Here is a 27,190-nt window from a genome sequence, read left to right as displayed (position 1 = left end):
CGGAGCCGGCCGGCGGGGCAGGAGGTGTCGCCGGTGCCGCCCGGCGTGTCCGCAGTGTCTCCCCGGCGCTTTGTAACTTCAGGGCGCCGCCACAGAGCCCGCCCGGACGGGGCAAGGCTGCCGCGGGGGATGCGGTGCTTCATGCCCGGCGTGGCTTTCGTGCCCGCTTTGCTCGTCACCTGGTCCTCGGCCGCCTTCATCATCCCCTACGTGGTCGCCGTGCTGGGCGGTCACGTCGACCCCCTCGTCCCCTACATCAGGTGAGGCGGCGGCGGCGGGTCCGGCGGGGCGAGGGGCAGCGGGCGGCCCGGGGGCTGCGGGGACTGCGAGCTGCCTGCAGGTGCCAGGTGCCAGGCGGCGGCCGCAGCCGGGAGGTGCCGAGGGACCCCCCGCCGCGGCCCGTCCACCCTGGGGACAGGGGCTGAGCTCCCAGCACGGCTGCGGTGCCCCGGGACGGAAACGCACCGGCCGCGGAGCCGCGTGTGTGGCTCTGCTGTTACCGGCAGCGGCCGAGGGAAGGCCGGGGCGACAGCGCGGGTGCCCGCTGGGGGGCACCGCTCACCCCTCTAATGCTCACCGCTATCTGAGAGCCACAGGCCGACGGGTGTGGTGAAAAGGATCGTAAGGAGTTTTCTGCTGGAGTCAAAAGTATGCTGCAGGCGGAATCCTGGCAAAGCTTAGGTTGCTTGCCCTTTTAGTAAGTGGTGTCATAACTCCAGAAGTGGGCCAAAGTGCACCCGATGGTGTCATGGCTTGAAGCCACAAACACAGATTTTTAAAAGCTCAGCATAGAAGTAATTGTAAAAGACTCCCCAAGGTATGATTACCTTCTGGTTTCTACCACCTCAGTTGTTCAAGCACATTTCTTTAGAAATCACTCCACTGATTTTGTTAACATTTACATCTAAATAATGAAGTTATTAGGCCTTAGCTCTTAATAGGTTAAAAGTGAGCCGTGAATGGGAGGATGGTTCAGATGTTTCAGAGGATCTGAAAAAGCTTTTCAAATACATGTTTCAAGATAGATTTAGACCCAGTTCCTTCAATGTCTTTACGGACATGCATAATTTCATAAGGCGGCTAACCTGAGTTATGCATACACGTAAATTTGCTTGAAAGTTTAAGTATGTGGTCATAAGTGAGATGTTGCAAATGGCACTGCAGCCCACAAGAAAGTTGACTTTCATTCAAAGCGAGCCAAAGAAAGCTGGGCTTCATGCTTATGTTAGCAGAACTTCCTAAGGTAGATTATCTGGCCAGATCTGGACTTGGCTCTCAGAAAGCTTTGTTCTTGTCCATTCACAAATATCATACTGCCTTACCTATTGTGGTTGTAGTTATGCTCTTCCGTGCAGATACATACACAGTATTACTGACACAGAAGTGCTTATAACCAGTGCAATTTATCCCTTGTACAGCAAGGAGAATAAACCATCTGATGTAACTGTGTCTATACTCAGAACACAGTTTGTGCTCAGAAGGATTTGGAGGTCCCCTAGTAAGAAACAGCTGAATTTGACAAAGGATGTTTCTTATTGTCACAGTGTAAGTCCAATCCTTGAATAAAATATATGAGCAAACTGGACACTTTTTTTCTGTATAACTGTTCTTTACATAGCATAGCACGGATATGCATAACATAGATATGTTGACTGTAAGTGTGATTCTTTTCAAAGAGCTAGCCCAAACCTACAAGTTGCAGCTCTGTAACTGATGAAGGTATCCTAGCTGTCATAGTTATATAAATATGAAGCTGTGTGCAGGTACAATCTAACTGAAAAAAAAAATCATTCTTATCTTTGAACTAAGAAATCACAATGAAAATCCACATACCCTTATAAAAACAACACAGATGAGACTGTCAGTGATTAAAAAATATTTCAGGCCCTCTTGTTTTACTAGTAAAAAGTGTTAAATAAGACAAATGTCTTGTGTATTTTAAATCCTTTTAACACAAAATTTGGGTGAAGGCTATAATCTTGACAATTGGTGAACAATTTTTAATACTTCTAAAGGCAGCTGATCTTGGTAGAAGGTGCATGCAATACTCTTGGGATAATATGATGACTCCTGCTAAATAGTTAGGCCAATAGTCATAACGTAGTTCATATTCTTATTTTATAAGTCATTGCCTTAGCCTAAGAAGCTGAATCCTGGAATTAAGAACATGATCTAGTGAAAACTTTGATAGTTGAGAAAGAGGAAGAATGTTGCAAAATTTCAGTTGTGCAATATCTTAAAATGAACTTTAAAAATAAAATGAAGTTTGTATGGGGAAACTCCAGTTAGACAAAGGAGAAAAATACTGACAAATTTTAGTTCAACATTTCTGAAATTCTTATTTATATTCCTCAAGTACCCTGTGTTTGTCTTGAGACAACTTGTTAATTTTATTTGTTTACCATGTAACAGCTGTCATAGTGAGAGAAAGGCCACATCTACCTTTGTCATGGAAACTGTACTAATGTCTTATCAAATAAACCATATAAACACATTTCTAGGTAGATGAAAATTAATATAATTTTAGTTATTCTTGCACCCGAGGCCTAGAAGAGCATTTGATTGTGCCCAGATGAGCTTTTTTTGCTCATGGTACTGAAAATCCAAACTAATTTGGATGTGCTGGAGTGAGTACTTGGCGGTTTGAATTCTCAGTGAAAGACTTAAGGGAATTTCCCAAAAGATAATTGCTGTCAGTTGGTACCTCTAGATCAACCAGATCCCTGTAGGCAGAATATAATCTGCTAATTCCTATTTTAAAAAATTTGGGACTTCAGAGAGAAATAGTTTAACTTTATGATGGGCATATAGAAAATTTGAAGATGATGAGTCTTTTGGCCCTAAAATATTTACTCCCTTTCTCTTCTACTTTCTCTTCTTTCTTTCAACTCTTCAGAAGACTGTTTGACTTAGAAAAATTCTACTTTTTGAGACGACGACACAAATACTGTCATTTTGATACCAGGTTGTTCATCTTTTCCATAATGGCTGTGCTCACTCTTGCACTATTGTAAATTAAATGAACGCAAGTTTTTGTTTCATATGTGCCATTTTATTTTTTTCTTTTTCATTAAAAACAATAGCTATCACTGAATACTTTTTTTTTTCTCTGAAACTACAGACCAGAAAATCCCAGAAGTAAACAAAATGTATATCTAAGTCTTCATTTAGCGTTAGGGATTTTTTAGTAGAAAGTATGGTGATTGTGTCCTTAATAGTCCAGTGTCATACTTTGTAAATACATTTTAGGTATGATAAAATATTCTTGGTATGAAATTACTTGAAAAAATGCATCTAAGATTATTGAGTGTCAAAAACAGTAATACAAAATTCCCCTATAAAGCTTTAGCTTGAGAAAAGTTCGATTAAAACTGAATGGAGTTAAGGGCAATTTCAGGTTATTTGGATTGCTCTTATGATGTGAAGTGTTCCAAGAACTTCAAATGGCTGCTTTCTTTGCATGTGCCAATTCCATTCTCTGCTCACCTAAAGCCCTCCAAAAGCTTTGAAGTGATCACAGTCCAGTACTTAGCACAGAGCGGTTTCTGATTTGCAAAAGTCCTTCAAGATTGTCACAAGTGGCTCAGTTTTTAAGTGAAGTCCTTTGTCATATTTGTAAAAACACTCCAGAAAGATGAGGAAAAGATGTGAAATTCAAGGTTAAAAAATGGGTAAATGAAGCAAGGACTAAAATGATTTTTAGAAATGTCAAACAGAAAAGTGAGAGTCACCATATTGTTTCCCTCAGTTCCACTATCAAAGAGAAACAAGAACAATGCAGAGTGCATGTTGTAGCAAGTCTTCAGAAAGCATAACAAGAAGATATAAATGAATAGGGATTGCTAATGCTTGAGAAGTTGTGAAAACTTGTCTAAAAGCTTGGGTATCCCAAGCTTTTACTGTCTGAGGGTTTGGAAACAATCAAGTCAAAAGGAAATATAAGATTTACCTCTATTTGTTGCATCAGCTTTTCATAGAAAAGGATTCTTCTTACTCTTAGCTGACTGCCATTCTTGACAAATCAGTTTAGCAACTGATTACACAAACACTTCCGTAACATACATGGAGACTGAGAGAGAGTGTTGTTTCTAAGAAACTAAATCCTTTGATATGTTCTAGTTTTCTAGCATGAATAAACAAATTTTTTAAAAAGTTTCTTTAAAAATGGTTACCTATTTAGAGTGCTTTCTTTTTTGGATGCTACAGCTCAGGCATTCATTCTGAGCACCTGTCATTTCAGCTGCAGTCAGTGATAGGTTCAGATGCATAGCACTGAAAACTAATCCAGCCTCCCTATTGGAATCAGTAGGATTTATCTTCTCAAAACACATAAAAAGTCTTTAGCTGGTGTCTAATTAGACACCTAAGAAAACATTTCATTCTCAGAGCCTTTGCTCAGTTTCCACCTAACTTTGGCATTAGCTAAAATCCTTACAGATTTAGATTTCTGACAGTAAAGTTCCTTGGATGCATCTGTTTACACACACACACACACACGACCATGCCTCTTGGCGCTGGTGACTAACTGAGAACCCAGCTCACATCTGAGCTCTGTAAGGATTTACAAACTACATGTTTTCAAGTGGCTTGGCTGTCAGAACATGATCTGATAGATATTCTCAGACTGGCTGCACTTTAGACGAGACACAATAGGGCAAAGAGGCGATGGTATCACACTTATTCCTATTTCAGCGGAGCACTCACCTAGTATGAAAAAATCCTGCTTGAGGGGACTTGAACCCACATACTCCCAGAAGTATGCCCTTCCCACTAGGCAAGAGCTTTCTCTGGTATGTGTATTTGTGTGGGTGTTTGCACATATGCAGGGAAAGAGGGGAAAAAATTCTCTGAGTGTTCTTTGTTGAGGATGTTCCATTTTCTATATAACATATTTTTCATATAAATATATATATATGTATGCATACATATACATTCTGTAGATATTCTCGCACTCATGCTTCATCTGACTGGTCCAGTGAACTTCCAATTATTTCCTGCAAAGGGGAACAGCTTTAGCAGAAAAGACTTACAACACCTCAGGCCTAGAGTACTCTTAAGCTATATCTACACTAGTAAATTAAACAATGCCTAGAAACTTTCCCAGGTATTGGAATGCAGTTGCTCTCCTGGGGTAAAATCCTCTCAAATCAGGAAATTAAACCCAATTCTCTTAACATTTTAATATGTCATTTATGTAACCATTATGTCATTCATGAGCAAAGTATCCCAATCCATCGCATCTCTACACATTGCATACACAAAAGGAAGAATACAGCTCAAATACTATGCTCTAAAACTATGTTTTCTTTCTAAAAACAAAGATTCAGTAATACAAATAACCTTAAGTATAAAGTACGTGACATTCCAATTTATATGTTTACAGCAGTTCACACAGGTGACATTACTCTTGGGGTTTCATGTGTACATCTTATTTGTGTTTCACAGATAATTAACTTTTAATTTCTTCTTTCTCTTCTTGCTTTAGTGACACAGGAACTAAACCTCCAGAGAGTGGTATCTTTGGTTTTATGATTAATATTTCATCACTTTTAGGTATGTATAATGTACTTGGTCTGAATACAATAGAGAAATGAAATCTAGCAAAAGCTGTCTGCTTATATTTCAGTTCACACAAAATTCTACAAAAAACGTACTCCACAGACTTCTGATAATATCATCCAGATGGAAGCAATATCCAGAGGGCCAGTTCCTCGTGGCCAGTAAGTGAGGAGGTGTTCAAAGCATTTCTTCCGTGTCTGAGGAGCATCTCATCAGTGCAATGTAGTCAATGCAGCTGAAAATAATAAGTGGAAGAAAGATGGCATAATTAGTGTGCACCAATTGTATCTCTGATGTAGGGAGGCATTAGGTTATAGGGTACCATGGAAAGGAGAAAAACAGTGATGGAACAACACTTGGCTTCCTCTGTGAGATGCTTACTCCTCCACTAAATATCTACAGAATCTGAATCAGGAAGTATGGCATTTCCTCTTCACTTTTAGGGAATGGAGGATAAAGAGCTGTGTAACTCTGTGTACACGTACTCCCTAAATAACCTTCATGGAAAATTAAAATCCAATATTTTACCTTCTCTAAGGGTCTCATTCAGGCACAGTGACTTGGTGTGTTGTGTATAACATCTTAGTGCCTTGACAAAGTTACCTAATTTATTTTCCCAGCTGTATATAGACTGAAGCAGTTTTGTGTTGTCGAACTGTTATAGTATTGTTCTTTATAGAATCCAGTGTAAGAGATACATGATCATTGAACAAAATCTGTTTTTTTGTTTTTTAGGTGTAGCTACAATGTACATCAGATATTTAATAATAGAAAAGCAAAATGAGTCATCACACTTTATTAGTTCTTCATTCAACATACTTTCATTAAGTATTGGATTGATGGGTTGTGTTGGAATGGGCATTGTTGCAACTTTTCAGGTATGATCATAAATTTCTGATCATAAATAAAATTTAAGTTGTTTTAGCAGTTAAACAATCAAATAGATTAGAATGGTTAACATTATCCCAGTGTGGATACTTGGCAAAAGGAGTAAGGACTTAAGGACTGTCTTGCTCCTGACTTCTTTTAGTTGCTTTAAAAAGACATGTTTTGTTTCTCCTTGTAAACTAGATTTTTTGCTTGTACAGTAAGGGGTTTTGTGTGTGCTTGTCTTGTAACATGTCTATACCAGAAAATACCTTACTATAGATTCTTTTACTATAATAATTTTTATTATGAAAGTTTTAGTATAGAAAGCTTCTGCTACTAACAGTTTAGTTTGCTTACAGTCAGCTAGGGCAGAATAATTCATACTTGCAAAAGCACCTTTATCTTCACATGGATAGTAGTGCACACATTAGCAGCATTTGCTACAGAATAAACTAGATTTAGCTGACAGGTTAGCACTTTGAATACAATATTAGCCCATTGTTCTGAGCTTGGAGGGGCTGCGGTAACCATTAATTCTTTTGATAGAGCCATTTAGAATTGCCACTTACTTTGCCAGAAGGGGTAAGACATCTCATTATAAATCATAAAGAGAGTCCAGCCATCAGTGTCTGAAATAAAATTCAGTGGAGAGGGAAAATGCTGACACAAACGATATTCCTTTCACCTTTTCTAGTGAGCAAGCATGTAATAAGGTAGATTCTGTCTGACACAAGAAAGGGGTTAGGACAATTCCACTGAAAAATTCAACTCAGAATCAAGTCAAGTTTAACTGGCAGATAGTATAAGATGTTTCCTTTAAATCTATGGAAACAGCTGATTTATTTCTTTTAAAGGATGGTCTACCTTGGGGAACTTTTTGGTAAATACTGTTGTGCTCATATAGTGAGCTGACCATGTGCAGTCACCTGTAATGAAGGATCTGAGAAGGCTAGTAGTAGACAACCAAAGAATGCTAAGGAGAAATTGAAAATAAAGATTCTCAGGGCTTCAGCTGCCAATATAGTTTTGCATGTAGTTGACATGATATTTTCAGACAAAAAAACCTCTCCACCTTAGACTGGTATCTTGCTCTTTTTAATTTTGCCTCCAGGCAGTGGGTGGACAGCAAACACTATAGGTGCTGCAGTGTTGAAGCATGTGCTGCAGTGTTGAAGCATGTATTCTACTTTTAAAATATCTGTACTCTTACTGATTAGATTTATATGTGGCACAAAAAAAATCACTTGTTGGGGAACAGTGTCACTTGACTGAAACAGACAACAAACCCAGCTTCAATAAGACAAATCAAATATGCAAAATAGCTTGGGAGAGTTGAGGAAGTAGAAACTTTGGTCCTAAAGTTTCAAGAGGGGCCCACTGACAGTAATAATATTGATTCTTATCTATTGTTTGTCATTGCCTGTTCATAGACTCCTTCCTCTCTTTAATTTTTCTTTCCTCTGCTTTGACCTTACTTTGCATGTTAGGTGCAGCTTGTAGGAGAGTTTCAGAACACATTAAGGATCTAATCTAGCTAAGGATCTAATCTAGCAGATTTTTAAGCATGCCTAATTGGCCAGAAAGATGGAAATGGCAGATTACAAGTCTTGGGTCTTTCAACTGTACGGTATAGTGAGGAACTAGTGAACAGTACACTCTTATCCCCATTTACTAGTAGAAGAACTGAGACATGGAGAGGCTGTGAGGTTTGTTCAAGGTCAGGTGATTGCTCAAGGTCAGGAAACCAAAGCAGAGCTGGAATTAGAAGTTATGTTTCTTTAGCATTCAGCCTAGTCCTGTAACCAGTGGGTCATGCAGGAAATTAATATCCATGTGCACTGTTTGTTTCTTAATACTCATTTTTCCCCAGCTGGTGAGCTAACTCCATATCTGAGTACTGTAGTAGAGCTGATTGACCCTATGGGGTGTCAATTTATTTTCTCTCTCCCCAAAGCAAAATATCTAGTTTATTAAAAAGACTTCAGTGTGAAATTTCACTGTGAATATTTAAGGTTTGCTTTTATTTATACAAATCTAATGCCATCTGTGGTGAGTCTTTTAAGTAGCATAATTGGGGGGAAAATTTTTTCCCTCCTTTTGCTTTAAGGTAGGATATGATAGGCAACACGGAGTTTTAATGGCACCGCTCTCTGAAAACTTACCAAAAATGAGAAAAAGAGTGGGAGAAAACACTAGCAGTGTGTCCTCTAAAAGCAAAAGAGAAAATAAGCAACGGTCATGAAGAAGTTGTTTGTTTTCCGCTTTAAATAACACAATGCTTGAAATACAGAAATTAAAGACAATGGAAGAATAGCATTAAAAAGATGATTGGTCATGGAAGAAAAAAACTCTCAGCCCTTAATGAATAAGGCAAAGTAAAAACCCAGGTCTCAGTGGGTGTGTTTTGCCTTCTAAATATTACACATGATTAAAAGAGAACTCCCTATCTTTGACTAGAAGGCTTAGGAGGTCTACAGCACCAGATCTAGCAACGGTTGCCACAGTTCTGTAGGAGTTGTGTGTGATGTGGTTTGCAGGGAAGCTCTGAGAGCTTGGTAGGAACAAGAGTGAGAGTTATGTTAGAAAAGTTCTATATATTTTCTACGGGGCTGAATGCAAAGCCGAAGTTAAGCTTGCCTAGTGCTTTCCGTACGAAATCCTGTTGTTCCTATATGGAAGGCAAAAGGTAGGACAGGAGAAGAAAATGCAAGTATACATGAGAAGCCACTTAAATACCTTTGTGAGGTATTTAACATGCTTTAAAATCTGACAGAACTTAATACATCACAGGAGATAGAGAGGAGAGTGAGAAGGAAGAAGAGCACAGGGAAAGAAAATAAAAACATATGAAGAAAATCACCATTAGAAGAAAAAGAAAACTGTGTCCTCCAGCCAGGAAGGATATTAAAATATATAATAAGAGGATATTGATGTGTTTTCATGAAACACTAAAATAGAACTTTGGTAGGGCAGATCATAGCACATGTTTTGGTATGGTCTTGTGGTAGAAAACAGCTTTAAAGCCAGCTTATATATGTCTGGCGTTGGATTCCAAGGTGTCATATGTTAGTATTTCTGATTTTTTGAAACATTTAGAGTCAAAGAATTTCTGTGGAATCTGTATGTGTTTTATTACTGGAAGTTCTACTTTTTTGTGTTTAAAGAAAGAACCTTCCATAAGTAGGGTATTACAAAAATAGAGGCCACATGTAGTGATACAGGAGTTTTATCCTCTCTCCCACCTGATGGAGAAATTGAATAAAAGTGGCTGATGATGTGAGAAAGCGTAAAAAGGCTGAATAGTTCAAGGACGGTTGACAGTGGAAGTCCTTCATATCAAGAGCTTATTTGGGGAAATGCTTTTCTTTAAAACATATAATTAATTTTCTGCCAACTCATTTCCTGGAGCCTTGTGGCTGGCCACTGAAGGGGAGGATAGAGCTATAACAGTCTCAGTTTAGATCAGCTCCCATGAAACCTCACTATTAGTTCAAGTATGGCCACACAAATACAGATTCAGCTTTCAACATAAAAGGATGAAAATTTTTGGCAGAGGAGAGCGAAAAAGGAGGTAATGAAACCTCTTAAGGAAAACACAGTCCAGTTCCTGTTTGTGCAAATAGGAGTTGGTAATAGTCCAATTGTTATACAGCATTAAAACTGATCTGTGCTTTTCCATGTTCTGACTTTGATCTGCTGACTTTGGACATGGTTAGAAAGCTACTCTTTCTGCTTTATCTTTCATCTTAGCTGTGTGGACTCTTGGGAGAAGGGACTGTGTCCTGCTGTGTGTTCATGCCCAGCATAATGTGGCTACAGTCTTACCTGGGCTCAATGACTCCTACCACTGTACAAGATACAAGTAACAGCTAACCACTGTGCTGGTTCTCTTTCCAGGAGCTGTCTGTTCCCAGTGTCCATGACATAGGAGCTTTGGTGGCATTTGGCTCTGGTGTTGTATACATTACACTTCAGTCTATTATCTCTTACAAGTCCTGTCCGCAATGGAATACTTATCTTGTGTGTCACATAAGGATGGCCATATCTGTAATATCATGTGTTGCTGTCATTCCCAGTATCCTTTATGGTGTATATCACTGCTTTCCCTTTACATGGTCGTGGTTTTCCTTTTAAGTTAAACCATTGCTGATAAAGGATGAAAATGAGATTACAGTCTGTTCTTTCTTAGGGTTTATACTTCTGCTGTAATAATGCATATAGCATGCTGAGGCACTCCTGGTGACATGAAGGTGAACTTCAGGGCCTTTCAAAAAACTGTATCTCGGCTTTCGGTGGTATATTTAAGTCTAATGCCTCAGCGTTCTTCATAGGAACATACAATACTTCAGGTTGGAAGGGACCTCAGGAAATCAGCTAGCCCAGTTTCTTAACCTCCTTCACTTTATGGAGAAAAGCCCACAATAGCAGGCACAGCTTCTAGAATGAACCTAATGCACGTACATGTAAAATACAATCCAGTCTAATTTTAGACTAACACATGCCTAACGTCAACCACTATAATCTATGCTATAATCTGCTGCTGATTGCTTGCATAATGGCATCCATTATATTTTGCAGAGTATTTTTGGCAGAATGGACAGGAAAATGGGTGTAAATATAGGATGATGGATTATTTGGTCTCTAAACCAAACGACGGCAGCTTTTTGTCTGTGCCAGTGGCCCCCAGCCTTTGATATTCCACACGTAGCAGTACTGAGCAAGAATGTGCCACGGGCAAAAAATGTTTTTCTCCCTTTTGAATATATGGAGGCTGCCAACAGCCTGGAAGGGTGTCAGAGCAGCATGTTACCCTTCAGTTGGGAAACTCCTGCTGTGTATCTTTGTCTTCCTGACTAAATCTAATAACCAAATTCACATTGTTGTAAGAAGAGCAGAGTAACACCATATTTTTAAGATTCTCTTTTATGCACCATATATACATATACTAAATGCAAAGGGGCAAATGTCACCCTTTGATACACATATGCACTCATCTTCTCATTGATAAGTATCTCTGAAGACCCTGTTGCATCAGATGAAACAGCATGCAATTACTAAAGTGATTAATTAATTCAGAAAGCAGAATATGATTCAGCATTCTTATGTCCTCAGTTCCTCTTGTTCATAAAAGTGAAATTCTTAGTTTACTATATGACTTGACCTATACTTCAGTGCAAGCTATCAAGATCTATAGTTTTTACTTTCACAGCTTCTCTGTTTCCTAGTGGTGAATGTCCAAAGTATATTGCATGGCTAACCTGCACTGCTATTATGAAATTATCAAGTGCATTCATTTACCTGCTGTCTCTTGTCAATGCATTTCTTGAAACTGGTTAAAGTATAGTTATTTCTAGTAGCCTTACCTGTGAGAAAAGATTAGAAAGACTCATTTGTAAACCTGTTAGCAGATCTTTCACTGGGAACACTGAGCTATATATGTTATGATATTTGGAAACAAATTTGGACTGAAATGCAGAACCTAAAAAGGCAGAGTTGGCAAATTCTGTACAGACATTGAAAACAAAATAGTTGGTGACATATCACATGATTTGTGACATTGCATTGTTTTCTTCTGATGGGAACTGCAGGAACAAGTTGCAGGAACAGGAATTTTATATGAAATTATTGCAAAAGAAACAACTTATTTTTTAATAAGAAAAGGTTTAAGTCATAAAGCTTATTTTTTATACAAATAAAACATTGAAATTTACAGAGTGATAAAACTGTGATTTGGTTATGAGCCCACTGCATTGTTGATGTGTTGAGATTGATTGAGAAGATAATGTTTCTATATAAATTAATTGTCATTAACTACTTGATCTGACCCACAGAAACCAAATCTACCAAAAATAGTTTATCTCTGACAATTATTTTATTTTTTTAATTAGTTGTAGAATAGTGAAGCATATGTAGAAGATTTTTCTATAAAGAATATGAATAAGCTGTAGAAAACCAGATCACTACCTATGGAGCTGAACTGAAATTCAGTACAGCAGTTGACAAATGAACCAAAGTGAAACTAATTTTTAAATTTCAGACTGAAAATTTGTTGGGTTTTCCTCTCATCATGATGCTGCCTTGCTTTCAATGCTTGACTGTTTGGTACCCGGTACCCTGTTTACTCCTAACCAAAAGTAGAACTGTTGTCCTGAGAATCTAATTTCCCTTTCTTCCTCTTTACTTTGGGATACACAACATTTCCTTTAAGCCTAAGCTACTGGTTTGGATCTTGTTGGTTGGTGCTCAACTAGAAGGCTTCATTAAATAACTCCCCTAGAGGCTCACTCAACACACTGATGGGCTTTTCCAACAGCTTGCTAGAATCAGTCACCTGATTGCTTTTATTGGGCTCTAGGTGATCTGCCAATGACAAAAAATGATCACAGCAGATCATCATGTCAGCCATCCAGCTGCAAGCTTTTGGTTTCAGCAGCTATGAAAGGGCTTTTAAAGAGGGCCCCAGTCCTTAGCAAAAATTTTTTTAAAAGTCAAGGCACCTACTGTGGACCTATGGAAACCAACATGTTTCTTCTTGCAATGCAGGAACTGCTTCCATGGTTCAGTCACGAATGTGATCTAAGCTTTTATTTCTCCCTGCTGAGAATATCTCCCTTTGCTTTCTGTGCTTTGGAAGAACCACCAGAACCCTTTATTTATTCAGAGATAGGTTTTGATTGCTGCTATTAGTTACCTTTAAAGAATGTTTCATTTACTTTTTTTCTTAATATTTTGATTTGACATTCTGGTTGTTCAGGATCTCCTGTATTTCAGAAGGGGTAGATGGGGAGTTTTATAAACAGATGTATTTTCACTGTTAATCATTAAACTTCTATGGTTTCCTTTACACTTTTTTTTCCAGTGATTGTTTTTGCTTCGCAAATTTCCATGACAAAAATTCATTGGATTCCAAGTGAAAAGGTAAAATCTCATTAAGTTATGAACTTAATCCTGTATCATATTATCTTGGGTGTGCTCTTATGTTTACCTAAAAGTGTATAGCGTGCAAACATCTCAGAGAATTTAAATAGTACATTATCATAAATCTCACCAGTTTTACAATATTCATTTTCTGTTATTTCTTCATTAGAAAACTGTCTGTGGCTTATTAAAATCACTGATTGGCAAATAGTAAGAAACTTACCCATACAACAAATTGTAAAAAAACAAACAAACCCCCCAAAACCTTTTTGGAAGTGAGTTATTCTACTTCCTTTTGCAGTCACATTTCTTGAAAATGAACTTAATACACATGAAACAAAAGTGGACTTTCAACTTGATTCTGTTTTTTTTGTTGTTGTTGTTTTACAACATTGGCTTTCTCGCTTTTTCACCATTCCTGTTAAAATAATCTTTACTATTGTGGTAAACATTGCGGGTCTGATATAAGGCATACTAAAGTCAGTATCAGGCATTTGAATCAATTTCAGTGGTCTTAGAATGATACCTGTGAAAGATAATTTTTATTTTTGGACAAACTGTACCACATGAGGGTGGACTTTCTCCAAAAATCAAGTTAAATAATGTATTGAATGCGTCTTGCCAGAAGAGTTTAATAAAAGCAAACATGGCAAATGTACTTAAGGAAAACACTGGCAAGGCAGCTGTGAGATAAATCTTCACAAGTTAGATAATTTCAGTAATATCTACCCCTTGAGTTTGTTTCTTTGCTGGTGATGCAAGGGATGCAAAATGTTTTCAGTGAAACAGATGGCATATTTTGGCTGAAAAGAAACACTGTACATTCTGTTTGTGTCATATTAATGGGTCTTTTTATGATGGTCTACTTAAAAACAAAAGTCTTGTGAGGAAACGTCAAACAAGGGTGACCATCCATTTTAAAACATCCTGAGTGTTTACTGTAAGGGATAGTAGTATTCAATTCAGCGGCTCTGAGTAAAAGCTTTGAATGTGGGCCACTGTATTCCGCTTTGATATCCTTCACATAAGAACTAAACATTTTCGAGGTAAAAATTATATTCAAGCTATTTTTTGATCCTGTACTAATTGTAGTTTTCTTGTACTATCTTTCAAGTTAGTGTACAATACATATTGCTTAATGGTAGCATATGCAACCTTGATAAATATACTCATTATTCTCTAAAGACTAAATCTGTAATAACTTTTATACAACAGGATATTGGGATGATTTTGATGAGTCATAAGTCCTTAGAATGTTTGTTGAACTTACAAAAGGAAACTTTCCTCTATTTGCTCATTTAAAAATGTCTTTATAAACACTTGATCTAACTGCAAGTGAAGTGGCCTGAAAAATCAGATTTCATTTCCATTTGAAATATAACAACATGACATTCTGCAACAATACCATTTGTCATATATTTTGTAAAACAAACACAATGAATTCTTCAAGGGAAAAATATACTTAATTTTACTGAGTATATATTGCCTATAAGATTGCTACTTTTGTTATTGCTTTTTTTTCATTTATCTTATTGGTGGTATAAGCTGTGTGTATTTGAATACACTTGTGTGTATTTGAATCTTATTGCTTTGTTTAATTATGGTAGAATTGAAACCCCTAATCAAAGGACTGGAAGTCTATTACGCTATATGTTTCATAAGCACAGAACACATCTCCAAATCATTTACACTTGGAAGTTAATGGATTTCTTTCTCTACTCATTCACTGTCTTTTAAGGATCAACTTTTCAGAGCCCCAGAGCCCTCAACTCCTGATGGATTTACTGTGAACTCCCAACACCTTACTCCCTTTTGGCATCCTAGGACTCTATGTAATTGATGTCCTGAAAAAAACCTTTCAAACATTCATCTTCAGGGTTCACAGACTTAGAAGTTGTCATCCACAATAATTAGTAACCAAATATAAAAACTGATTTCATGCCATAGACTGAAAAATAGGACTAGAATGGTGTTTGTAACTAATGGATTTTTATTTACACATACATTTCTAAGATTCACATCATTCTGAATCCCTTTTTCTTAATCAAAGTAGTAAGAAAAGGATAATGCCAAAAGTTAGTGGTCCCCGTATTTCAAAGTATTTCTGCTGTGTACACTAATGAGAATTTCCTTTTTTTTTTTTTTTTAAGCATTCCACAATTATTTAGCTTAGCTGTTTTATTTGAATGTTTCTTTTATCTCATTCCATCAGGATTATGTTTATCATTTTGTGAGTGCGATTTGTGAATGGATAGTGGCCTTTGGTTTTATCCTCTTCTTTTTCACCTTCATTAGAGATTTCCAGGTTGGTATCTACATATTTTGGCAGTGGCTAAGAAGTGCTATGAATTTTGTTGTAATAGCAAATGCAATAGAAAGTTACCATTCTTAACTGAGCTAGAAATATCAAAGCTATACACAAAGAAATTTTGTCACTTACAGAGCTGATTTCTGTCTACCTAATGAACATTTTTCCTCTCAGTTTTAAAATATAAAAATAAATGTAACAAAAAAGTTTAATAGATGTCTGCAGTAAGCAGTGCCACTAAAATTGCATTTCTTTCTACCTGTGGCATTTTCTGTAATAATTCAGTGCATTTCAGCCAGAGCTGTTTCTTTTCTTTTAAAAAGTTACACATTTTGATGTATGTTTCTTCATAATGTGAAGAATACCAAATACTGTATAAATAGCATTGACATGAAAACCTTCTGGTGTGGATAGCTGGATATATGTTACAGATAGTTCAGTTTCTGGTGATGCATCTAAACCGATTTTAAGGAAGAGAAAATATTAGATTATTTAAAAAGAACATGCCTTTATATGATTTGTAAAAGGCATGACTTGAGCTTATTTTCTTAAGCTTTCCCTCTCCAACCCTTGCTGTTTACACGGTATGTTCTACGTGCAGAGTTTCAAGGGTTTTTGGTTCCATACAGGGATACAAAATGATAAAAATATTAACGTGTCAAATGTAACTTTGGCAAAAGAACTTTGGGGGGAAAAAAAAAAAAAACATTGCTCCTGACAAATGCCATGTGGAGATTTGAGGACAGAACCTCCTGGATATTGCAGGAGGAGTTAAGAGGATTATGGCCTCCGTGTTTTTCTGACTTTTGGATATTCAAGTTCCCCATAACATTGTTGGATCTTTGCAAAAGTGGAGAGGGGACCTTAAGGTAGAAAAGACTGAGAACTGCTGTTTTATATCATAATTACACAGATTAAATGAGTCAGTAGTAAGCACTGTGAATGTCATATCCCATAGGTCTTTCATGAATACCATTTATGACATTGCCTCTCACAAATCCCAGAAAGTTAAAAACTATAAATCCAAATACTTGCATAACTGCACAACCGATGAGGATCACATATGTGGGCCAGTGGGTGCTGTGATAAATTGCTGGAAACCATATCCAGGAATTGTGGAGATGGGGAAGGAGGAAGACTAGTGAGAATCCCTTAAGTCCTTTGTCATAAAACCAAAGCTTGAGATCAGATCATGCAAGACTTTGTTATTAATTTATTTGCTTCTTTGCTTATGCACTTGCTCAGCAGGGAAGTAGTTAACATATATAGAAATCAGTGTTCAGCTAAAGATTCAGAGTTAACATACACTTTACTAACTGATATTATGCATCTCTACACCAGTTTACATTTGGTTGATGGTATGGGGTAGACCACAGCTGTAGGACTCTTATTAAAATGGTTAGATTCTGCAGAACAAGTCACATTCCAAAAAAAGTCTTTGTTCAAATTTACACAATGAATTACCTTAAAGAAGTGTAATTGCCTTCCAAAACTGACAAAACTACTGAAGTAGAAATGATTATTACAATACAGAAATTATACTTCAAAATTATAATGACACCTCAGAAAACAAAATTTTCACCATAACATTTACCATTTGTCTCTTCGGATATTTATTGCCAGTCCATCACGCTCTGATCTCTATACATAGGATGGTGTCTGTTTTATCAACAGGAAGACTTTCCAATGTTGGTGATACAATTTGCAGACAGTGCTATAGTCTTCAGAATAGCTGAATTAACAGATAGGGCTGCTTCGAATCACAGATCCCAGTGTTCAACATTAAAAGTTTAACCAAATATAAACACTGTGCACATGATAAATATTAGAAAGCAATATAGTTAAAATAAATAGAAAATGTAGGCCTCTTACCTTAATTTACAGGCTATGAAACAGCGTGAAATCTAATGTCAATATTTGACAATGACAGATTATATCTTACCAGAGCACTGCAGTGGGACAGTGGGATTTTTAGATTCCATCCTCTTACTGTCCTAACCACTCCATACAGAAAGCCAAAACATTAATTCATAAAACCTTTTAAACACCAAGTTCTGAGAAAAAATAACCCTTCCCTTTTTCATTTCTCACAGTATGTATTTCACTTAAACATGCTTTTTTGTTATATCTCCCCATGCTTTATATCACAGAACTTTGAAATTAATTTCTTAGGCTGATCTTGCTGTGTTTTTCTTTTAGAGAGCTTCTTTAAGTATATCAACAGAAATGCATGAAGACTGCTGATTCTGGAGAAAATTATATTTTGTATAGATGAACATTTTAGGATTGTTTTTACTTACATAAAATGTTGCAGAGGAAGAGGGATTTTCAAAGATGAAGAACCCGTACCATTAATTCTGCAACATTCTACAATAGCATCCAACAAAACATTTTAAATTCTAGCAATATTCCTGCATTTCCTTCCCCCTGGCTGGGGCTCTCTTTTTATAATATTTTGTAACTTTCTTGTTGTTTGATATAGTAAAACTACTATAATAGAAGAAATCTGTAGAAGCACTTCAAAGGCTTTTGAAGATGTGGACCTCCTCAGCTCTGCTCTTTTGGACATATCCATATTTTTTCATTTGTTATGTTCTGATTAGTGGCATTAGTTTTAAACTTCAGAAAGTACATTTTTCAGATAGTTCGCAAAGTCTAAAGAAAATGGAAAACACTAAATTCATTGAATTCCTACTCTGTTAAGTTGCAAAGACTGTGTGAAAGAAGATGTGAGCAGAAGCAGGCATCTTTGTTTCAAGACTGGAACTTAACAGTTAGTGGATTGCGATGCTATGCTACATGTTTCTGACAATGGACACTGTATACAACATAAGTCCTAGGAGAAGTTTAAACTATACTGCTTGCAAGAATGTTTTCTAATCGTCACTGCAATGAATGTTGTAAAAGTCTACCCTCTCTTTCCCCTCTATCCATTGCTGGCCATAGGAAGCTTAAAATTGAAGGGAGAATAGAAAGGAACAATGAAATTATATTTATGCAAGACCTAGTAAAGGGAAATCTTACTGCCATTTGGTTAATTCGGAGCAAACATTTTCCAGTGTGTGTTTTAACCTACAATGATAGAATGAAGAGAGCCTTCGCAGAGTCTTTGGGAGTGAATGGAAAACAAGAAGAGGCACTGGAGTCCTCAGATATATATATATTTTTATACATATATAAAACTGGAAAATCCTGGAGAGCTTCTACAGTTAAGATATGGCATATTTGCTGCTATAAACTTCTGTGATGAAAGGACTGGAAAGGAACTTTATGGTACTAACTGAAAAGTCAAATGTTACAAGTATGTGGAGGCAAAATAGTCTTTCATGGGCTGATTCACTACCTCCATTTAATGCACTAACCACTCAGCTATCAATCAAGTTCTGTGAAAATTACAATTGCCATGCTGTATCACAGTTTTATGCAAAAATTGATCATTTTCAGTTGCTGATTTTCCATGAGATAAAACAAATGTTTCCTTTGGAAAGTGCTGTCTAAGACGAGTCATCTGTTGATATTTCCTTTAATGTGTATTTTAAACTGTACCAAATTCAGCTGTTTCACAAATTAGAGAGTCTGTGTTTTCTTTATATGGTCATCCAAATAAAAATAGTGAGAATGTTTTCCACTGGCAGCTTTATTTTCTATAGCATTCAGGTTATCTTGCAGGGGTTTATAATTATGATCATGTTGCAAATCAAATCTAGTATAGATTGATGCAAGAATTGTGTCATGCTGATTAGGTGTCCTAGAAAGGGCACACATTCCTTAGAGTGCCAGGTCAGAAATACTTTTATACCTCACAAGAAAATGTATAACAACCATATAAAAAATGACAACATTATTTTAAGGGTCATGTTAAGAAAAGACCATTTTTCTTAGCATATTGTATATTTTTCTCTCAACTCTTTATTTCTAGCTTTCTCAAACTCATGTATAAGAAGCTTGAACTTGTTATTTCAAATTTTATCAGATTTCAGCTCAATTTACAGAACTTTTTACAAGGATAAATGAAATCTGTTAATTTGAAGTTCAGTCTTATCTAATATTTAGGGTGTTTTTACAGTGAATCCAAGTCCATTTACACAAGAAAAGAATTCTTTGTTTTGCTCTGATTTAAATAGGAATCACCACAATAAATATCACTAGTTGTAAGGTACTGAGAGAACGAACACTGAAGAAAGAGCATTAAACAATTCCCCATAAGAGGCACCTGAAACAGGCTCATACTTAGTCTCTTAGTACCCTGTCTTCCTCAAAATAATCCATATTCAGTCTGCCAAGCTTTACAGTGTTTACAATTTCTGAAAGAAAAAAAAAGAACTTTTTCAGAGACAGTGGCTGAATGAAGATAATTTCTTTGCTGAAATCAAAGTAATTCAAGTATTCAAGCACTAATGTAGCTGAATGAAATCATTCAACCTTTTTGTGCTTTATCATGATGCGTGTTATATGAGTTACATTTATGACCAAAAGAATGCATCATCAACAATTTACTTTGTTTAATTCATTAGGCCGAAAACATCAGCATGCCTCAACATATGGATTCAGACAAAGGATTATTACTCTTTAATTTGTGTAGTGAACAAATACTGAAAACACTTTGATATTTCTCTGGCTCCAGGCATCAAGATCTTTTCAACCAAGATCCTAATTTTTTTTTTTCAGTTGAAAGATGACATATGGCAAGCAATTAAAAAAAAAAATTCTACCAAGTTGTATCATTTTAGCTGTGGATGTCTCTTGTAAAATGATACTAATAAATTTGTTACACTCAGGTGATCTCTAAAGGTTAGTACAGATAATGTCATAGTACACTTCTGTTGCTTTGCAACAGCCCATTTTTTTCCCCATTTTTGAATTTCTTAGCCATAAGAAATGTCTATTTTTTCTTGGGAGCTACACTAGAAATATTTTTACTATAACTGCTCTGTTTGTGTGATGTTTTCTATTTGTCAGTCCACCGTGAGAGACTGAAAAACTTCTTTTGCATAAACTACAGTAAATCCCATGACAGTTAGTGTTGTTCTTACTGATTTGTGCTGAATCATTTCTCCACCCCTTCCAAAAGTGCAAAAGCCTCATAGTTTTTAGGCTATGCAGCACAGTCACAAATCGCGTAGGGATGAAACGCAATCAATTCAAAATATCTAAACAATGCTTCACCTTAGGACAATTTCACTCTGTCTGCTCTTCACTCTCACGTGTGCTGAGCCAGTGATTACCACATATCATGCCTTATTTTTCTCATAAGCTAGTCTAAATTCATTATTTATGGTCTGCTCTGTTTGCATACTGCCTTATCTCTGACAGCAGCATATGCTTGGTAGCAGCAAAACAATCTTGATAGCAAGAGGTTTAGTATTGGGAGGTAATACTGGTTGCAGCCATTTAAGGCAGACTAGAAAGATTCTGGAATTACATGTTAATAATAGCTTTGAACATTTCAATATAAAGTTTGTAGAGAAATTCAAGATCTTGGTATTTTAAACTGTTCCATAAATACTTAACAGATCTTAGTTGCAATATTGAAGTCATATTTTCACGCGCCTTCAGGTTTAGAAGGGTCTGCTTGAAGACTTCAGAGTGTCTGGAGTTGGCGAACTGATCCTAGTGGTTTGCTGTGCCCATTGCAAATATTTTCTCTCCATGAGATTTTGCTGCAAGAGCCAGTCTCCTATAACAGATGGTGAAAGGCAGTATGGTGCTTGGATTTTGAGAAAGGGCAGTGTTCACTTCCTTGGAAGAAGAGATAATGTCCCTTTATTTGAGGGAAATTTAAAACTGTCTCAAGGGAAGAAAGCTGAGAATTAGTTACTCACAGATCTGTCTAGGATAACAAGTACTTCCAGTAAGTCTGTCCAGGCCCTTCAGTTTTTAACCTCAATTCTCTCCCAGAACTCTTCCCTGATCATTGTTCTGAATCAAAAGTGAGTCCAGTTCTCTTTCCAGCCTTCTTCTATTTGTAATCTTCTGACTGAAAGTTTTCAGAGAACTTTGCTCAGGCTTCCATTAGCTCCTATCAGAAGGAACTGGTTTCTCATAGCAGTTCAGACTGTGAACTTTACGCTGTGTATTGAACCTCTGCAACAAAACAGGCGAGAACTCCTGTTTGGCAAGCTTGTGTTAATAACATCTCCAGAATTATTCCTTCTAAGCCATTTCCTATCCTGAGTCACAAAGGAAGAACAACCTGGAGGTAATACTGTGTTGTATCAGGCGAAGTCTCAAGTATGAAATTACTTTCAAATGTACAATTTAGTTGAGTTTAGGAGAATATAAGAGAAGAACTTTTTTTAAAAAAGTTTTGTGATCCTTTTCTTTACAAAAAAACTTAATTTCTTCTGGTCAAATTCTAGATTAAAAGAAAGGTCTAATCAAGAGCAGCATTGTCCCATGTTGTCAGCCAAAATGTGACTGGTTGATTCCATGTGTCTTTTACATATGAATAAAATGAATAAAAATGGAATAATGAAATGAAAATGAATAAAATAGGGAATGTTTCTTAAGGGATAAGTGATCACATTCAGAGATAAATTAGAGAAATAAAAGAGTGTCTTTGCCCACCATTCACTCATTCAGCTCATGTGTCATGCTCTTTTGCTGCTAGACCTAGGCCTCACATGCCAACCTGTGTCTTGGCAAATGCTGTGCCAGCTGCTGCTGTTCAGCATTGCCTGCTTTTCCAAACTGTTGTACCAAGCAGGAGAAGTCGAAAGAAGAGGCTTGTTTGTTAGAAGGCAAGTTTACCCCACCATGCAGGTGGGCAACCACTTCTGTGCACTCATGTGTCCCCAGAGCACAGCAGTGGAGGACACCGTGGAGAAGGGGAAGGGGAAAGGTTGGCTCATGTGCCCTTTTTGCTAAGAGGTCCACTTTCACACAGAGAGAAGCAAAGTTATCTGCCTTAATATATCTCACAAATTAACTTTAAACCATCAAATACCACAGTTGAAGTTGTGGGGGATGGCTTCTTCAAGGAAATTTGAAAATTAAAGAAATAAATACCTCACAAAGAGGAGTGTCTCTGGCGTGCAAGGTGAAGAGACCTCTCTGACTCACCAGCAAGAAGGCAGCCAAAGAATTCAGGAATCACAGGACCAAAGAAAAACAACTGGCATCCAAGGTGGACTTTGGGGACTGGCTCTCTGAACAGAGAACTGTAAGAAATGATCCAGCATCCAAAATCTTAGCAGAAAAGAGCAAGCTATCGACTCAAAAGATTGAACCCCTGCACTAGAAACTGGCCTAGAGGAAGCTTGTGCGACAGAGCTCCAATGTTCCCTGGCAGGCAGGAAGAGGGATTTTGCATGTGAGAAGACATACGGAGTGAGAAGAAGTAACATTAGAATTAGCTTGGAAACAATGAAGAGGAAAAATTAGGTTGGTAGGTGAAAGTGTTGATTATATAGCATTGATTACCTAAGCTTTCCAGAAAATGAAGAAAAGTAGATGGTAAACCATGTGACAACTTGCACGGAGCTCAGACAGTGAAATTACAGCAGCAGAGGTAGATAAAGAGGTTGATGAAAAGAAAACAACTTTATTCTTTATGCAAAATAATCAGAAAGATTAAGCCTGCACTCTCTGGAATGCTTCATATTACCCTGCAGTGCTATGTAGTAGCAATGTAATTCTGAAGCTGTATGAAGGGCAAGTATTTGAGGAGGAGGAGGACTGTTCGAACTTATGTCACATCACAGAAGGTCAAATAGGAAAGTAAGCTAGCTAAGAACTTTAGCAGAATGGAGGATCTTGACCATTCTTTTTTCATAGGAAAAGGAAGCTGGGAACTCACTGACTAATTCCCAGCTGGCTTAATAAGGGTCTACCAACTTCTTGCCTTGAGATATCTCATGATGAAGGAAAGAAACACTCAGCATGGCACGACTGCTCCTTGGCCATAACCTAAGCAAGCTGTAAAAGTTTTTCATTTATAATATATCTGATAGCTTTGGCTTTGCTCAGACTCTGACTTTCACAGCTGGGTCTGTCTTTTACTCTGCATTTGTGTATGTTGTCCATACATATATACACATCCTGTATTGGCATGATGAAGCCTAACAGTGGTTAGAGTCCTGCATGTCATTGTAATAGGCATAAGTGATAGTAATTGCTATATATTGTAAAAATAAAAGTGATTGAGATATTTTTATGAGATTGGGTTGCATTTTCCAAGTGGTACTGTATCCTGGAAAGGGTATTTCTCTGATTCTAAGGGGAAAATAGGCAATTTCTGCATTTTGTATTTTATGTTTATTTTTCCTTATACACAATAGATGGCGCTAGTAGACCACATTATCAGTGTATATTTTCCATATTCTGGGAGAAGTTATTGCTTCTAGCATGTACAATAGTTTTTTTAGGTAGCTTCAACTGTTTTTAATAGTCATCTAGAGACTTAGTTAAATGTGTTTTTATTGTCTTGTTGGGGAACAGTCAGGTCTGTTCTAAGTTTCCTTGCCATCCCCTTCTGCCTTAATGTAAGTACATATATTTTGCAACTGCAACATTTAGTTTCACAGCAACTTCACTATTACAATTAATCTATCTCAATCAAAGGAGCAACTCACTATAGGAAGAGGAGGTACAAGTTGCAGTTCAGCTTTCTTTATCAAGCCACCTTCTTGGGGAAATTTTTCCTATGTCTTTACAAAGAAGGTACATGTTATTCAAAAGCTTGGATAGACTATTCTGTCAATTCTAATGGAGCATCAGAAGACAATATAGACTTTATTTTTGCTGGACAATAATTTTAAAAAGGGCAAGATTTCAAAACATTTCGAAGTTATAGCCATTCTGTACCCAGAAACAGTGACGTATCAAGTTGTAAAAAACAATTTAAAGATAGCTGCTGCATCCCTTAAATATCCACTTTTGTTTACATGTAAGTCTGTTTTCAGTTATTCAGTGCCCAAGAAAACAATTGGATAGCATTTTTTGCATGTCTGCTGTGAAGCGTAGTTATAATCCAGGCCTCTGAACATCTACCTACATTTCTCTTCGTTGTTTCAATAAGAAATTAAGTTTTTAAAAAAGCAACATCTTACATATAAATGTGAACACAAAAGACAGCAAAGTAACCTAGAAGGTGTGTAGAGCAAACTACTGCTGATATATAGCTCATGAAAGAGTCTAGCCTTTTGGATTGCACATGCTGCTAAGGTACCTGACTCCTAGTTTCTTTTTAATCAAAGAGGTAATTGAATTTGAACAAGTTGTATAGGTCAGAATTTCTGAGCATCCATAAATTTCCATTGCTTAAGCTGAGACATCATAGGACAATACTGAGACGTGTTAACATCTAAAATTTCTTTTTTATTTTACCTAGCATTATAGAAGTTCAGCATTTTTGGTCCTAAACAAGCCACATTGAGCATAGATATTCCTCTAAAGATGTTGACCTTAATCATGCTGTTTCTCAGTCTCCAGTCTACAATATAGAGAAGCTAACCTTGCTCAACAGTGTTGCATGGATTTTTAAGATAAATAGAGAGTGCTTTAACAAAGTAGGAATAGTTCATTACTATTAGACATCTTTAACATAGTGGAACATGAGTTCCCTCCCAACACACACTCATGAAATTCATTGTAAGTGGAAGTTACCTTTAAAAGAAGGTCTCTTTGATGAACTTTTATACTTTCATCATGAGATTTTTAGGGTCTCTCTGCAGTCCTACTTTTATAAAGGTTAGTAGCAGCTGACAGGTCTCCCTGCAAAGGGGTATCTTTACTTCCTCTTACAGTGCATCAAATAGTTGAAACAACATAGAAGATTTTTCAAAGATTTTCTTTTCTTTCAGCTTGAATTATTCAAGCTATTTTTCTGACTCCATCATTTATTTGGTTTTACTCTCAGAAAAGAGGAAGTCTAGCAACATTCCTAATTGTAGTCCCTGAAGCAAGTGAAAACAGAAAGTCAAAAGCCAGAAATTCCCCTTTTCCTCACCTCCCATAAAGCACAGGTGATTTCTCTTTTCAAAGGAAGAGGGAAAAGGCACTAACAGCCTAAAATTTAATCCTGAAGAGATCAGTCTTCTGCTACTGAAATCAACAGAAGTTTTGACACATGTTTCAGTGGAAGAAGTAGTAGCTCTAGAGTCCTTAGACCTAGAGAAGCGCGCAAAAAGAAGTTATTCTTGTTCAGTAGCCTCTTAGCTTCATTGCCTGTGAACTTCAATATCTTGACTTTTTTTTTTTTAATCTGTATCCAGTAATAACATTGAGGAGCTGTGCTCTGCATGTGACTGTAACACCACCAGCACAAGCAGAGCTGCCCATTGCTCCCTCGGCATCCAACACCAGACACACCTATGTGCTTAAACCACACAGAAAGCAGCTGCTAAAAAACTTGCCAAAGAACATACACCTTCTAAACAAAAATGAGCTGCAGGTATGAGGCCAAATTCATCCCTGAACTCTGCTGCTCCTGGTAAGGCTAAGTAATTACAATAGTGGCGATGGGAAGGAGGGGGCTGGTGACACCACACATTAACATCTACTGGTGCAGGGGTCAGAGGAGGCATCTCTCAAGTGTGCAGTGTCACCTACAGAGGCAGGTCAGTATGGGAAGGTCATCTGTCTGCATGAGGGGTTTTTATTTGTGTTTTTTTGTTTTTTGTTTTTTGTTTTTTTGTATGTTTGGGGAAAGGGGAGATAGAGCAAAATTCAGTCGAGACAAGTTAATTTCTAAGGCCTTGTGGGAGCCTGAGGAAATTCCAACCAGGAAAAAAGGAAATAATACTGGTAGGTAGATACACAACATTCCTTAGCTTTTGCCTTTGTGTGTAAAGGCTCCATCTAATATTTGTTCATTTTACTTAGAATCTGAGACTACTAATTTTCTGTCTGTCTACTGGTGACTGGGCGATGCAATTCTGGAGCAATACTACAATTCTAATGACTTTTTTTTTTTTGTTCAGATGAACCACGTTTCTCCAAAACATCCAGTGCATGGATATTTCAAAAACCTTGACTACACTTCAATCAAATGATCTGAAGCAAGGGCTTGTGCAGCTAGGCCTTGTTATATCCCAGCATTTCCATTCTGGCTTTGTTTTTTCTAGTAGCCTGTACTAGATTTAAATCACATAGGTGACCTGGGAAAATCAGATATTATTATTTTGGGGGGACCATAAATATTCCTTTATACAATTGCTATCCTTTTCCCCAGGACAGTTTTTTTATAGTACAATAACTTGTCTTTTCCTTGCATAAAAAGTTATAAATAGAATTTTTTACAAATCTGAATTTGCTCAAAGTTTATGTGTAAAACTTTGTAGTCTTTACTGCTTAGAACTGATTTTGACCATAGCTCTTGATCTTTAGGGGAAATTTAATATTCAAAATTCCTCCAGATGAAATAGCTCTCTTTACAGAGAGCTTGTTAATCTTTGAAGATCAAAGTTCAGTGGGAGATAAAAACCTTCACTTGAACTAAAAGTGATTTTCTTACCTTTAATCAGCTAAAATCAGATTACAAGCCTTTTAATGGCTTTAATTTTTAGTATTTCTTGCTCTGCTCGTAATTGCATA

General features: G+C 37.0%; 1 protein-coding gene across 5 annotated transcripts; it reads left to right on the top strand.

Moving 5' to 3' along the window:
* On the top strand, nucleotides 1-26,858 carry DRAM1 (DNA damage regulated autophagy modulator 1). Of its 5 annotated transcripts, none has more exons than XM_026083960.1 (7): nucleotides 1-260; nucleotides 5,486-5,553; nucleotides 6,295-6,437; nucleotides 10,327-10,381; nucleotides 13,289-13,347; nucleotides 15,560-15,652; nucleotides 26,578-26,858. In XM_026083960.1, the coding sequence occupies exons 1-7, from the start codon at nucleotides 130-132 to the stop codon at nucleotides 26,647-26,649; spliced, it is 621 nt and encodes a 206-aa protein (XP_025939745.1). In that variant the 5' UTR covers nucleotides 1-129; the 3' UTR covers nucleotides 26,650-26,858. The 5 variants fall into 5 exon arrangements, with proteins under 5 accessions (XP_025939745.1, XP_025939741.1, XP_025939743.1 ...); XM_026083956.1 differs by having other exon boundaries at nucleotides 10,327-10,504; XM_026083958.1 differs by lacking the exon at nucleotides 26,578-26,858 and adding an exon at nucleotides 18,138-19,279 and having other exon boundaries at nucleotides 10,327-10,504.
* Nucleotides 26,859-27,190: the final 332 nt, after the last annotated feature.

Source organism: Apteryx rowi, unplaced genomic scaffold (genome assembly GCF_003343035.1).
Source record: "Apteryx rowi isolate R43461 unplaced genomic scaffold, aptRow1 scaffold_62, whole genome shotgun sequence".
NCBI classification, from domain to species: domain Eukaryota; kingdom Metazoa; phylum Chordata; class Aves; order Apterygiformes; family Apterygidae; genus Apteryx; species Apteryx rowi.
This window is presented reverse-complemented; position numbering and strand designations above follow the sequence as displayed.

What these genes read in the sequence shown, in the direction of transcription:
- DRAM1 (XM_026083956.1), top strand. Translation starts at nt 130, where the DNA reads ATGCGGTGCTTCATGCCCGGCGTGGCTTTCGTGCCCGCTTTGCTCGTC. An exon ending in ATTGGATTCCAAGTGAAAAG is followed by an intron (nt 13,348 to 15,559) that starts GTAAAATCTCAT and finishes TCATTCCATCAG; the next exon opens with GATTATGTTTATCATTTTGT. An exon ending in CCTTCATTAGAGATTTCCAG is followed by an intron (nt 15,653 to 26,577) that starts GTTGGTATCTAC and finishes TTTTTTGTTCAG; the next exon opens with ATGAACCACGTTTCTCCAAA.